Raw genomic sequence first — 15309 nt, 5'->3', positions numbered from 1 at the left:
CCTTAAACACGGAAAAGGTGTTAATGCTAATAGACAAAAAATATTTGTCAATTACAAAGAAACGTTAATTATTTATTGAAATCTAATTAATGTTTTAAGTAATTTAGTCAAAAATATTACACTTTACCTTTGCTCTGGTATATTCGATCGTCAATGCGCACAATAACGTAATAAAATATATTTTCGAAAACATTTTTTTATTTCAAATCTTAATACTTAACTATTCACCAAAATATTGTATACTGGTTGGAAATAAATGAACAAAACAGTTTTATATACTTTTTTTCTGCTCACTTTTGATTAAGAATGACAAGTCGTTAATAATATTTTTAAATATTTAATACCATCAAGTTTTTTTAAGAATATTTTACCTTGGCTGGAAACAACTCACCTTGCAAACTTGCAAATTGACACGTGATAAATAAAAAGATGATTTTATTGTATATCAATGATGATTCAAATAGTAAGGATAATGTTTTATAAAGTATCCAATAAACACATAGCCACATACCACACAGAATAAATAGCCATTGTGAGCTTATGATTCTCTAGTCGAGCACATTGTCAAGCACAACTTAGGAGGTTCACCCACAAGGTGGACAGACGATCTTAGCTAGGTAGGAATACAGCAGATAAAGAAAGTGAATGCCTAGCTAATGATACCTGAAGCATGAAATGATCATTAAGATTCAAGTCAATTGATTAAAATAACAATTTAACTGCGTGGAATAAAATTATAAGAAGACTTACAATCTTGTGCCGTGTATATACTCGTATTTCATAAAAACTAAAAATATGGGCCCAAAATAAAATTTCTGTCAACCATAAATAATCTAAGATATAAAAAAAATTCAAATAAATTGATGTTTAGTATTATTTCCATACACGACGTAAGTGTACAAGAAGATTAAAATCACGCATTATTTTTGTAATGAATAATCTATCGTCGTTAAAAAAAGACATTACACACGAAAGCCTTTGATTAAATTCAAGGTACATTCAAGATATTACTGACCATTAATTCCAGCAATGTTTATTTTAATAATATTCGATATTATAATGAATCTGTGAAATCACTTCCAAAGTTTTTACTTAATTGAAAAAAAAAAAAACAAACTTTCTGTTCTTGTAGCTAAAATAGATCACTCATAAAAAACAGGCAGTAACTTTTATACTTAATTTTTGCCATTTGATTTAATCCTTTTTTCATCCCGTATACATTTACAATAGAGATTTAATTATTAAAAATTAATTAACATAGCAATAAACAAGTTTCGAGCTATCAACATCAAATAACATATTGCACTGATTTCAACCATTCAACATAAGTTTCAGACATAATTATTTGTTATTTTTTTCTAATTTGCAACGACGCTGTAATAAAATGAACATCTTAATTATTGTGTGTACATGTTTCAGGACTCATACATGTTCAGCAATTTTTAGTACCTCACTGTATTATAATATTTATAAAAAAGAAAGGTTTTTCTAAATGGAAATAGTTAAAGTTGTCGGTTAAAAGTCTAAATATTTGAATGAATAATAAAGTATAATAGTTTCAGCCGGTTTCGTTATTATCGAACTATCAACGTAGAGTAAGCTTCAAGTGATACTACAACCAACTCTTTTGAAGAACATATGATGGAAATCTTAACTGGCATGGTCTTCTTAACGAGTTGCCTGGAATGCTATTTAAAGGCAGTGCATCTAAAACATTTTTATACTACACTTAACAATAATATAGTAATGTATTTACCAACTACCTCTTTGAACTTAATTCTTTCTAAAGTTATAGGCCGATCACAGACGAATATAAGAAAATAGTGTTCTTTTTAGCACACAGGGTCAATATAATAGATTATATTTTCTATGCAGTTCTTAATGATTACATCCTTACTTTTTTAACTTTGCCGTGGTTGTTACAGCGTGTAGAATGGTTCCCACCCTTTCCTTCAATCACTGCTAAAACCCGGCAAAGTGAAAAACATTCACGGATGATGAGCAATAGTAGCATCTCCTCAACACATCAGAAATACAAGAACTATTCTTATTGTAAATAAATGGGATAGGACTATGTCCAGCATTGGACATTTTACAGCTAAAATGATGATGACCTCCTAATACTTTTTTTTTGATTATCGTCAAATATTTTACAGCCTCCGACAGATATTTTAATTTAATTTGGGGCAAAGAAACGTAAACTTTTATAACTGCTTTCGCATTTTATTTTTTTTCTCTATTAGAACGTTTACCGTATCTAAATAAAAATATGAAAATAAAATTAATCGAATTGATAGTGTCGCCATCGAGTTTTGCGATTAGCAACACATTTGGCGGTTCATTTTCATTCGCGACTCAACCAGATAGTCTAGTGGTATCGAGCGGTGTATAAACGTCTTGGTAGACATGTATATATTATACATTCTATACATACGAGTACTGTACATCGTCAATACCGCTTACATATAAAAATTAGTGCGAAGACAGGCAAGTCTAAAGAAACTCAGTTATTGGAGGCGGTCATTAATAAGTTACTCTCATTTCCTCTGAGCCCGTGTGAAGATTTACAATCTGTACTGTGTTCTTCAGACAAAATTTCATGGCCCATCGGTGAGAATCAAGCCAAATTAATAACAACAATATGATGTTTTATTTTATTTATACAGAAACGTATTCCATAGATAAAACGTGTTTTTTTATTTATTTTATTTACTTCCAAATAATCTACATTCATTTACAGTTCCTTTTCGAAGTAAATACCTTTTTTAACTTGTTTCTTTCTGTATACAAAAACCGTTTTTGCACAAAATTTTGTTCTAACTCTAGTTTAAGAAAAATAATAAAATGTAAAAACTATCTTTATTATCACACACGCATCTCGCAACGTTCCCATGTAGTACGTTTGACTTAACAATTTTTTTGTTCTGAATACATAGTATTCTATAACCAGTTCAGTTTCAAATAATGTGCGGAAAAAAACATGTCTCACCACCTCGACTAGAAATGTGAATATAAACTGTGAACATACAACTTTGCAGCATATACAAAAAAATGATTTGTTTTGAGATCTGAGATTTTCTTAAATTTTAACAAGATTATTTGCAATAAAAGTGCAACGCCTAAAATAATTTTATCTTACTGATAGTAAGTTCACGTTGATTAAAAAAATAATAGGAAACCTGCAATCATACTGTAGCGCCTAGTTATTCTAATAAGCAGCAATATGTAAACTATAGTGTTCTTATTTTGAAAGGCGCTATAGTTTGTGAAAATAATACAAATATATAACCTCGTGTTTACGTTCAGCGGAAAACAAAATTATGGACAAAATACTACCTTAAATAAGTTTCATGAATATTATTAACACTGTTCTCTTACACTACTGGAGACTTACCTTACGTTACATTTAAAATCACGTTTTAAGGGAAAAAAATTAAAGTCACGGGTATACATTGTATACCTTATAATATATGTTATAATAATTGCAAAATTTTTCGTCCTTTTCATTTCAGACCAAAGACGAACTCTGCAAGGCATAGACCTCTACCAAATACATCTATGGGAAGATATTTTATCATCGCTACACTTAGCAGGTTAGCAACCTCAGTGAGATATTATGGTACGCAGAACACGCCGCTGATCATACGCTTGAAGCTTGTTTTCTATATTATTAAAGCACAAAGTGTGAATTATTTAAAATTGTGTTCGAGGAATCGAACCGGTTAGTTTCAGTCCTCTACCGTTGGACTACCAACAGCCTGCCTTCAGAGACTTGGAACAACAATCATAGCTCGGCATGCGCAGGGTGTATAATGTATGATACAATGTAATACAAATTTTCCATTATGAATATCTTATACTTTGTTCTTTTTTTATTGACAGAGAAAAACAGAATCTTAGTTTTTATAAATCAGACGTAAATACAAAACAATATAAATGTTTTAAACAATGTATACAAATAATTATGATTTAAAACAAATAATACTCAATTGGCTCCTTGTCAAAACTGAATCTGAAGCGTATCTAACCAGCTCTACTAAAAATGTACTTTTAAACTCTGAACATAAGACTTTATGCATTTATATACTTACTGATTAAAACAAAGAACCTATAAACTCTATTTTTTCAATGTTTTAATAATTTTATACTACCGAAACCGCTGTTATGAACACCCTAAGGAAAACGCGTCGCGATTAGCGCCTAGGAAAAGAGCATGAATTTAGGAGAGATTAAAATTGTCGGACAGATTTTACAATATCAGCATACGATATTTTGTGTACGAAGTTTTGAAATGTAATAAATGTACACATGAAAACATTAAATAGGATCTTATCCTACTTCTTTTTGCAACCTGTAATTTCTGCTTCGTGTCAAGAATTTTTTTTACCACACTGAAATTTTATATATGTAAGGTGTCTACTCGATTTGCATCTTTGGAAACTGTAACTAAATTACGCCGAAAGTTTTTTCATAAATTCTCGTTTACAATTTAATATGCCACCTAGTTTCAGGCTTAATTTTCGGACACTTTGCATTCAAGTTTTAAATTGGTAAAACTGATGATCTTTCTTCATATAACTCTAATTCAAATCACCAATATTTTTTTCACTATAACTTTTTTTGACAAATAAAATACTATAATAATAATGCATATGTCCAAATTTTCAGTTGTTAGATTTCTAGATTTTATCACATTTGTTAGAGTTTTTTCAGAGTCCCTTGTAGTCTTCGCCACGATGTTGACAAAATTTACTTCAATTTTATATCCATATCTTACGTGCTGTTTTTAATTAATTTGCCATTTAGAAGACGGTCTTGATATCACAAGTTAACGCCCGACCTATCTTTATGTATTATCTCATGTTCGTCTGACATCGTCAGTCTGGTGCCGCGTGCAGTACAAAGGTTTCAGTAGTACTATAGAACTTTGATTCTTAATAACTTTTTTAATAATAGTATAAAAATATCAATTAAACTGATCTCATTTCACGAAAATAAAATAACATACTAAAAATATAATAAATAGCGGTTAAGATCAAGCGATTAATTAATTTCATTTTCTTTTTATTAAAACCGCACATATTTCATCAAATCGCAATGCTCTTAAGACGCTCGTTTGACTAATCTACTTTTTATTTGCTATTGTGCGCATAGGTTTTTAACATTAGCATATGATTAAAAACACTTCCACTGACGTGTCAATTGAAAATAATTACACGATTTCTCGTAATTAAAGCGACAGATCTTTCATTTAACAAATGCAGTAGTATTTTGCTTATTTTTATAATGTGCATTTAGACTAAAGCAACACATCATAGGTAAACCCTTTTTAAGTAGAGACACGGACATTAAGTACGTCTTTTTTCTTGACTGTATTGCTGGTAATAGATGTGTACGTATATTTCTGAATAAACATATTTATATCTATCTATCTATTTATTATCAGTTTGTACTGCCAAGCACTAATTAAAGTGTGTTTTTATGGTTTTAAAAAGAGTTATTTTATTTTATAAACAGCAGAGCAAACAAAGCGTTGCATGTAATTTTGTAAATCATCATTTCTCTTGAGCGCCTCTGTAACATCCCTAGATATGTATCTCTTTGATATCCACTGTCAGGCTTAAGCCTCCATTTTAATTACATTTAACATTTTCAGCATAACCGGTAGGAAGCAAGCTTCATCCAACGTCTTCGACGACCTTAACATGCTCGTCTATTTACCTTGTGGATGGACGCTACGTTGGTGGTCTCAACTCCAAGTGCTATGTGGTCTGCCCACTGTCACTTCAATTTGCCAATCCGCTGGGCTATCTTATGTTTACTTTTGTTCAGCTACGGATGCCCTCCACAGACCACGGATGCCTCCTGCTTTGGTGTTTTAAAAAAATCCTGAGCGTTGCTTTCTGCATAGCTCGTTAAGCGATTATAAGATTGGAAGCTTACACATTTTTACAAACCATTCAGGGATAAAATATTTTGTCTTCTCAATCGTAAAGTTGAAACTTACAAGAACAAAAATGATAGTTTTACTTTTTGATGGTTCGGTGAAATTTTTAGATCTTTATATTTTAACATTCTGATATCATAAGATGAAAAACAATTTAATTCCATGAATGAAAAATATCTTATGAATGGAATATTCATAAAATATTTTTTCATTCATTTATTTAATTTTTAATTTATGTATCTTTAATTCCTAGTTTCTCTCGTTTTATATTATTACAAATAATATTTGCGCTGTATGTAAATATTTTAAATTCTTATTTACTTCACATTTCCCTTTTTGTATTAAAATATTTATGTCACGATATTATTACTATAAACTATAAACTTTGCTAAGAACTATGACTTGCAATTGTACAGGGTTCGAAAGCAATCCCGGAAGTTGTCTGCTTTTATGAGAGTATTTGAAAACTACAAGCGGAGAAGAGAAATGTTTTGATTATTCTCGTACAGGTTTATTATATAGACTTGATACATAACCAAATATATTCATGTCAAAACGTAAATTACATGATAGTTCTGAAATAAGTTGTACGACTTGTACGTACAAAGTAAAAATGGATTTGTATTAATAAAACCACACATTACTACACCAAAATACTATATTCCACTACAACAAAATAAATAAACAACTTTCTCGATTTCAACTTATTCTACCAATAACACGGGAGTGTTTTTGTGGAAACAGTCAATAGTTTTATACATCGTGTTGATTTTAGTGTCTTCCTTATTTTTGTTACATTTCTCGATTACCTTTTGCACTTCGTCTTTGAGGCTATTACCGTTAAAGAGAGAGAGCATGCCATCATTGAAATGACCATCTTCATCAGCATAATTAGTTTTACGGCTGACACAATACAGAAACTTTTTACTGTCCGGATCGGAACCAAATTTAAGTTTGAAGAAGTCTTCACCAATCGCTGGACTCACACCTTCTTCTTTTACACAATCAGTTACTGACTGTTTCACCACATCGAGAACGATAGCTGGCAAGTGGATAACAGGTCTCTAAAATAAAATAAAAAATTAATATAATATATTAAGCCTATGATACTCTGGCTTACCCTAAAATATTACATGAATGAAAATAAACGGTAAATAATATTTAATCAGAAAGCAACAAATGATAGAAAATTTAAAACTTGCTATTCTAGTTTCAGCGCATAGACGCCCACTGTAAGGCATATACGAGTACATACGTCCCCAAAGGATATATCCCCTATATACAATAATCGCCACGCTCGGCAGGCGAGTTGGCAATAGCAGTGTGATATTATGGTACGCAAAGAACACCGCAACTCATCCTCTGAAAACTTGTATGTTAGCAGTGGTAGTACTATATAACTAATGTACAAAGTATGGATTATTTAAAATTATATCTCGGGAATCGAACTCGCGACCTACGATGGCAAGCCTCAGCCCTCTACCGCTGATATAAAACTTGCTATTTCTTCGACAAATTCGTATTTAGTTTAGTTGTACCAGTGATTAGTTTGCCGTACGTCAGATTTAATCTAGATTTAAATACTTTTTGGTTCACAACATTTAGGATACGTCTAGGATTTTATACTTAATCTTTTGATAAGCGTGAATTGCTTAAAACAGTTTTATATAAAAAAAGGATCTATTACAATTCTAACAAGAAAATTAATTCATGATGAAGTGAAATAAGTTAACTAATATTCAGTTTTATTTTTACATTGCTGTCGAACTCTAAATCCATGCAAGAAATCTTTGTGTTTACTCCTTAATAGCTCAAACTTCTTAGAAAAACTTACCCCGTCTCCAGAGCCGTGCGCCACCGCCAATAATGACAAAACAACTGCAAAATACAACATAGTGACTGATGTTAGTTATTTCCCTCGAAGATCCTTTCAGTTGCAACGGTTTTCACTTAATGATTGTAACTCGAAAGTACTGTTATTTATATCTAGTGATGAACATGTTTTTCCAAGGTTGATGCCGCAGTGCCTATGTTACATAAGAAATTGAAATAAAATCCATTAGAGTTTTTAGGCCAAACTAGAATTCATTAACAAATTAACTTAATAAAGTAACTGTGAAAAATGATCACGTATATAACTGAATACTTCGATATCTTCTGTATGAATAATTGATAGGTATATTTACATCTAGGTTTTTAAATTATAAAGGGTTTTTTTACGATTCTTTTTTTATTTTTCTTAATAATGTTAAAAAATATCGCATTTAGCTTCATCTTGCACTGTAAGCCAGTAATAACAAAAAATACCGTACCTTATTTTATGGGTCTGTTCCTCAAAAACCGCATATTTATTTAACATGAAATTAGTTAAAAGAATTTTTGTATTACAAATTACTTCTGAGAAAACTGTATATAACGTAATCCAATTTTAAGGGACATTATCTTAACAAAACATCAACAAGGCTTCATCATCATTATTTCAGCAATAGAACGTCCACGGATGGACATAGGCCTCCCCCAAAATTTCCAATAGGGCTGGTTGATACCAATTTAAACCAGGGCGCTCATCCATCTTGTGGGCGGACGCTGCTGTGTTTGCCAGCCCGTAGCCTTCATTCCAGAATACTAAGGCCCCAACAGCCATCTGTTCTACGCTCTAGGTAGCCTGCTCACTGCCATTTCAACTTGCCAATACGCTAGAATATGCTATAAAAGTTTAATCCTGAAGATTGAAGTGGTTTTAGTTTAAGCGTTTTGTTTTAGTATTGATAATTAATTTGTAAAGTACAGAGTCGACAGGACTTTACTGCTTTTTGAAATAAATACTGTCTAATAATGTTGTGTTTAATCTTTACGTGTTTCTTTTTAAGATTAAACTTGACTAGAAAGTTTATAGGGCTAAAAATATATTACTCAATAATTCCAGCAACGATGTCTATCAAAAAAGAACACAATGTCTGCGAGCTACTGATTTCTGTGTCTGCTACATCATATATGTGTAAAAATGTGTCATCAGTAACTTCTTATTATTCAAAGTAACTGTTAACTACCTGTATGTGTAGGTATATGTAGTTACTAAAGGCAAACCACAACTATACGGTCACAAGTTTAATAGGTAATATTTTGCAATAATTTATTTCCAGGAAAATCGATTTTCAATTTTTTTGATTACAACATTTCTTCAGAAGACGTTTAGAACACTAGATTGTAAAATCGAAGGGTAATAAAAAAAAATTCAATTGCCCGCAAGGTCAAGCAATTATTTACAATCTAAGCGCAAAATTAATATATTCATAAAATTTCCTTGTTGCGTAAATGTGATTATAAAAAAACAATGCAAGTCAAAGTTAAATATAATTATTATATTGTTTTTGAAATTATGATGTTGGGCTATTTTTAAAAGTAATTGCAAACAACTTATAACAATCGGTTTTATACATATATAAACACAAAGTACATCTTCAACAAAGAGAATAAAATAAAATTATCATAATGTTAGTCTGAGTAATAGCATCGGAGCAAGAATATAAGCAACGTTAAATTATAATAAATCATAAATAGCGACTCAGTGACTGGTAAAGAAGTAATTTATTAAAAAGTATCAATGTAGAGATGGCTAATCGTAATAGACTTCGATAGTAATTTAATTATTATTTTAATTAATATTTTTATATTTAATAAACATTTATTTATTAATTTAATTAATATTTATTTCATTTATTGCAGACCATAATAAAAAACAATTACAACTCCAAAAATACTTATATTAACAAAGTCTTTTATTGTTGTAATTTCATAAAATCTTAATATAAATTAAAATATATAGTTCACGGACCCTTCCGCTCCGTGAACTCAGTACTGATGAAGCTGTAAAAGCCGTAAGGCTAACAGCACTAACACCACCAGAGAAGAAGCAAATAATAACAATCATTTTTAACACGTCTAATAAATTATCCTGATCAAATTTTAATCTCTAACAGGTAGTGTTTGAAATTATGCAATTTTTTAATTAATGCTGTATTAATACAGAGTTATATATATACACACTTTATCAGAAATGGTCTAAATAAAATAAAAAATCAAAAAATTTTGTCATTTAAATATTCGTTTATTGAATTTTTTTTTTGCCTATCCGTCAATTTACTTTTTAAATGCGTTTAGAATTTTGTAAATGGAAGTACAAGTTTTTTTTTTGCAGAATTTTATTAAAAGTCTGATTTGGTTTATTACAAATGAATAAGACACTTTGCAATCGATACTTTGGTACAGCCAGTTTTTCACGGTGCCTTGTAAATACAGCATAGGCGTTTTCTATTTTTTTGAAAATTCAGATTTCTATTATACAATAATTTGGGTGACTCTCTTTTGCAAAACAAAAATATATTCAACATCCGCATCTCTACCCCAAAGAACGATCAATGAAACATAATGCTGCGGAAATAACTAAAACACAATATCCTAGTAGTATCAAAGTTGCGTTTTATCTTCCTGATAGTTTAAGATGAGTCAGTACATAGGTTGGTAATCTTTTACATACACATATATACATGGATTAAAATGAACTTGCTTAATTTTACTAACCTACTTAATTTAAATATGTTATAGCCGTTAATTACAGAGATGGAGACATAAAGGCTCGTATGAGAGATTAAAATTTTCATGTATCGTGACAAAAAATATATTTTGTGTTCAAAAGATGTCGAAATTGAATCTCATTTTTTGATTGTGTAGAAAAGAGCTTAAGATAGGAGGTCTCTTAAAGAATAGAAGTTTTGTTTAATAAGTGGATGTATAAAAAAGGATAAAATTATAAACGAATGTTTTATATTGTTCCTTTTAATGGCAAATTCCAGTACTAAAAGTAGTAAAATTAAATATGTCTTTTATAACGGAGAAAGTCGAATTATAAATTATAGACTAAAAATAAAAAAAAATTCTTTGTTATATTCAAAATTCTGTCACAGAAATTAACAAAAATTTTAGAACTAAATAATTATTGGTAAATTACGTATAATATTACATTTTTTGACATTGCAGATTTAGTAATTTTAAATTTGCAAAAGTTTGAAATGTGTTTAAAATGTTTAAACTTTCTCTCCTAAAATAACCGGTGTATTAGTTGCAAAACATTTCACCACTTCATGCATTGTTTGAATACGTTCTTTTCTTTGTATTTCGTTACAACGTTCAAAAACTCTGCGCACATCTTCTTTGTATTCGCTGTCTTCGTATAATTTCATTAGTTCTTCGGTCAAATGTCCATCTGGATTCCCAAACCCTGTTATATTTGAAAGACAGTACAAAAATTTTTTACTCAAATCATCTTTATCGAAATGTAGTAGGAAGACACGCTTGGCCACTTTTTGCTCGGCTCCTGTCTCACCCGTGCAGGCGTAAGCTGATTGTGTTATAATGTCATTAATCAACTCTGGCAAATGGATTACTGGCCTCTAAAAATAAAACAAAATAGTTATGCTACTACTAAATTAAAGTATATACAATCGCACGCCTTGTTCCTAAATAAAATCTCTTCTGGTCTTCAAACACTGCCAAAATTTAACTAAATGTAACAAACTTACTATATCATCCGCAAGCCCCACAAAAATAAAACAGAACAAAACTAAAACATGAAACATCTTCGATATGTGCCGTACCTCTATAGCACGTTCTTTAGCTGTAGCTTGCCTTCCTTGAATGACCGTTTACCAAAACAAAAGTGATTGAAAAGATTTGTTTACTAAAACCTACATACACTAAGTGTATTGAAACTTGGAACATAGCGTTGCCGCTAACACCAGCATTGTCATCAATCTGACACGTATATATATTACATGGAACGTTTAAAAGAAAAACAAAACTGCAGGAAAAGAGTTTTTATTTACACGTGCAAGAAAATACGGTTTATCTATATGTTTTACACTTTATATACATAAGCATACACATGTACAGTATAATTAATGTATATATTCGTAAAATTTTACATGCAAAATACATACATTTTAGATTTATGTACAAGCAAAACTAGTTATTCAGTAGTGATGATTCAGCAGTATGACATATGTTCAGAGCCATGACTTACGATCGTAGGTCGCGGATTCGATTCTCGGGATATAATCTTAAATAATCCACTTTGTATATTAATTTTATAGGGTTGCCTCTGCTTACAAACAAGTTTTCAGAGGATGCTGCAGCTTCCTCTGTGTACCATAATACTACATTGCGATCGCCAACCTACCTGCCAGGCGTGGCAATTGTAGTGAATTTTTCCATAGATATCTTTGGGAGAGGCCTATTTTTCGCTATCCTACAAAAAAAATAGATAAGGTGGAGCTTTGCAGACCTTACTTTTCGGAGTCCTTGCTTATGGACAAGAGGATCCTGCGAGAACTTTATCCAGGAGCCATAGAAACCAAGAGAGATAGTACTCCCAAGTCCTTCTCAGTTGTCGTAGCTTACATGTCCTTGAGAATACTGAGAGCGGCTGTCCGGGGCAATGTATATAATATTTTTATTATTCGTTGGTTCAGTGGCGACTTTATATAATTCAAACCAACGACTAACTAGCTGTCTCTCGCCCACTTCGTGTAGCATTGCCTGCACTGCCTTTTGTGTGTGTAATTTCATATAATGGATCCTTCGTAATTTATGACAAAAGCTTAAGTTTTATACTTATAAGAGCCATAGTTAGAAATGTATGTGTTCTTTTAATGAACATCTACTCAACCTCCTGCCTCATACGTGTGGAATTTCGCAAAATCCATACTTGGCGAATCTCTTTGCGGACAAAGAAATATTAATGACAAATTTTAAGTGTCTCACCCATATGATTTTAAATATACCACAGTAAGTCAGTATTTAGGTGGGTAAATCTATAGAGAGAGAAAGAGAAATATTGCTTAATTAACCTATCACACGATACTGAACTGCGAAATATTAAATATTACACAAATGGTATTTAGTTACATACAGTAAAATATAATAGTTTTTGTTGGAAATACGTATAAATAAATGTAGATTAAGCATATAATTTTCCTAATGCCTTACATCAATATTAACACCAATAATGTATTGATGTAGGGGAAAACGCAAGTGCAATAAGAACAAGGTCTAGTTTTACATAACGAGGTTTATTGATTGCCTTTGCGCAAATTAATAAATAGCGGTCGGACTGTGGACTACGTTGCACACGACGCGCAAGTCACATAAGAAATTAACTGCGTCGTGATAGTCGCGGAAATTGCCTCATATGGTAGTTTTTAGTCGTTTTCGCTATTCATATTGAAAATATTATTTTTGAAAAAGAGATTATATTTATATAGACATTTAAACAAAAAATTAAAGAGAAGCATAAAATAATCAATCGTATTAATTATAAGAAAAAGTTAAATTTTAAGCAATATTAAATAAAATGAGCACTATGATACTTTCAAAAATGTATTTTTATTTATACTGAATAATACAAATACATATTGCGACTAATCTAAAGTTCATCTAACCTGTTGTTACAGTTTACATTGCAAGCTCAACAGGAGCGTTATTAAAGAAACAATCTGTAATCTCGTACGCTAATTCATATTTATCTTTTTCCGACAGTATATTACATTCATCGAATACTTTTTTGATTTCATCCAATTTACTACTGCTTGTAAAATGTTTCTTAGCGACGTCAAAATCAAAAGTACCGTCGTCTTTTGCTAATTTCAACTTATTGCATAAGCAAAACAAGTATTTTCGGTTGTTTTCGTTATTAGGAAGATTCCATGGGAATGTTTTCTGCAAAGCGTCATCTGATGCTCCAACTTCGCTTACACATTGAGCGTCTACTGCCTTGATTTTACTTACTGTCTCAGGAGGAAATTTTATGATTTCCTGTTAAATAAAGAAAATTGACATTAAATGTTTAGTTGTTGTATAATTGAACATGTATAATATTATAAAAACCGGCGCTGTTGCTGCATAAGAATTTCCATAGTTGATACATCAATAATATCTTGCACGTGTTCACTTTAAGTTTAGCTATCATTAAAAATATTCTTTTTCTATGTAAGCCGTCGGCGACTGTTCATTAAAGTAACACAATATAAATATACTGTAATACTCATCTTAGTAAAATGAATTTAAGAACAGATAATTGGCGTAGATGATAGCAGGTATGTTTTTGTTGGATACAGAAAATTTATGGAGGATATCAATCTCCAGCTATGGACGTCCTTAAGCAAAAATTATGATGATAATAAAGGTGGATAAATACAGATTACCAATCCGAAATGTGCAAACTAAATTAACAGACCATCATTATAGAGTGATCATTAATATTTTTATTCAGTCGGTAAGAAAGGCAGATGGTCTGACAAATAAACTTTAATTTTATACACGATGATCACAAAAAACTCGAAGACAGGAATAGTTTACAGAAATGAAAAATTTCAAAATAAAAACTAATAATTAATAAAAAGTAGTATTTCTATTGGTATTAATGTGTGTCGCAGTAGTATGAAATAAATCATGACTCAATGACCACAATCACCCAGTAGCCCAAACACAGATTTTCAAGACTCTGTTAGTTGATAACCAAAACTTTTTGATATTAGTAAAATTATATATAAAAGTGTCGTCATATAGTTACTATCCGTATGAAAGATAAATTATTTAATCATTGACAATTAATGATTTTGTTAAGAAAGCTCATAACGTGACTAATGTAACAGTTAGTTATGAAACGTTAATAAATATGTGTAGAAATAAACATGAGTATTTTATTTCTATTACTAGTAACTAATAATAAATATGAATAAATAAAAGTAATAACTAAATAGATGGGTTATGTGTAGTAGTGAAGGTCCCACACAGTCTTGATGATGACTGACTGACTGACATAAAGTAAAAGATTACTTACTTTAGATGCGTTTGCGCCCCATAGTGACACGAGAGAAACTAATATGAGTATGTAAGTCATTGCTGTAAGATAGTTTCAGCGACCGCTAATTTTACTTCTGTTTATTGGATAAGAGACACACAATGTCTGTTTTGTATTTATATATTTGCGATGTTTTAATATAGACACGAATTTACCAACAAAAAATTGCTTTGCGATATTTAATTCTTTTGGTAATGAATTTACACATAATTTATTCCAAAAAAGTAGATTAAACTACAATGGAGAAGACAAAAACTTAAGTACCTCCTAAAAACAGTATAGTCTGAGTTTCGTTTTTTTATGCAATTGTCGTATACGTAGCCATTAATTACGGAGATGGAGATATTAGCGAGCGTATAATAAAAAAAATCCATAAGTATTGTATGAAAAACTTCATTCGAAACGCTTATCTTTTTTTCAGTTTCTGCTGCCAATAGCCAAGCAA

The 15309-nt window shown here is 30.7% G+C and overlaps 2 protein-coding genes and 1 long non-coding RNA gene across 3 annotated transcripts; 1 reads left to right on the top strand and 2 right to left on the bottom strand.

Annotated features, from left to right (window-relative positions):
• The first annotated feature begins 3666 nt into the window (after positions 1 to 3666).
• On the top strand, positions 3667 to 4121 carry LOC137927084 (uncharacterized). Its single transcript, XR_011107739.1, has 2 exons — positions 3667 to 3814; positions 3883 to 4121. It is a non-coding gene; the product is annotated as an uncharacterized lncRNA (long non-coding RNA).
• Positions 4122 to 6588: 2467 nt separating this feature from the next.
• On the bottom strand, positions 6589 to 7887 carry LOC137927076 (B2 protein-like). The gene is made up of 2 exons (XM_068770864.1): positions 7782 to 7887; positions 6589 to 7011 (listed from the first exon to the last, which is right to left on the bottom strand). Exons 1-2 carry the CDS (start codon positions 7839 to 7841, stop codon positions 6652 to 6654), a joined length of 420 nt encoding a protein of 139 aa, XP_068626965.1. The 5' UTR covers positions 7842 to 7887; the 3' UTR covers positions 6589 to 6651.
• A 5480-nt stretch (positions 7888 to 13367) lies between these two features.
• On the bottom strand, positions 13368 to 14981 carry LOC137927075 (B2 protein-like). The gene is made up of 2 exons (XM_068770863.1): positions 14844 to 14981; positions 13368 to 13816 (listed from the first exon to the last, which is right to left on the bottom strand). The coding sequence occupies exons 1-2, from the start codon at positions 14901 to 14903 to the stop codon at positions 13457 to 13459; spliced, it is 420 nt and encodes a 139-aa protein (XP_068626964.1). The 5' UTR covers positions 14904 to 14981; the 3' UTR covers positions 13368 to 13456.
• Between the last annotated feature and the right edge of the window lie 328 nt (positions 14982 to 15309).

Source organism: Battus philenor, unplaced genomic scaffold, assembly GCF_028537555.1.
Source record: "Battus philenor isolate CCGP_79_NKW_IND1 unplaced genomic scaffold, ilBatPhil1.0.hap1 SCAF_3, whole genome shotgun sequence".
Taxonomy (NCBI): domain Eukaryota; kingdom Metazoa; phylum Arthropoda; class Insecta; order Lepidoptera; family Papilionidae; genus Battus; species Battus philenor.
The sequence above is the reverse complement of the archived record's forward strand: the minus strand, read 5'-3'. Positions and strand labels throughout refer to the sequence as shown.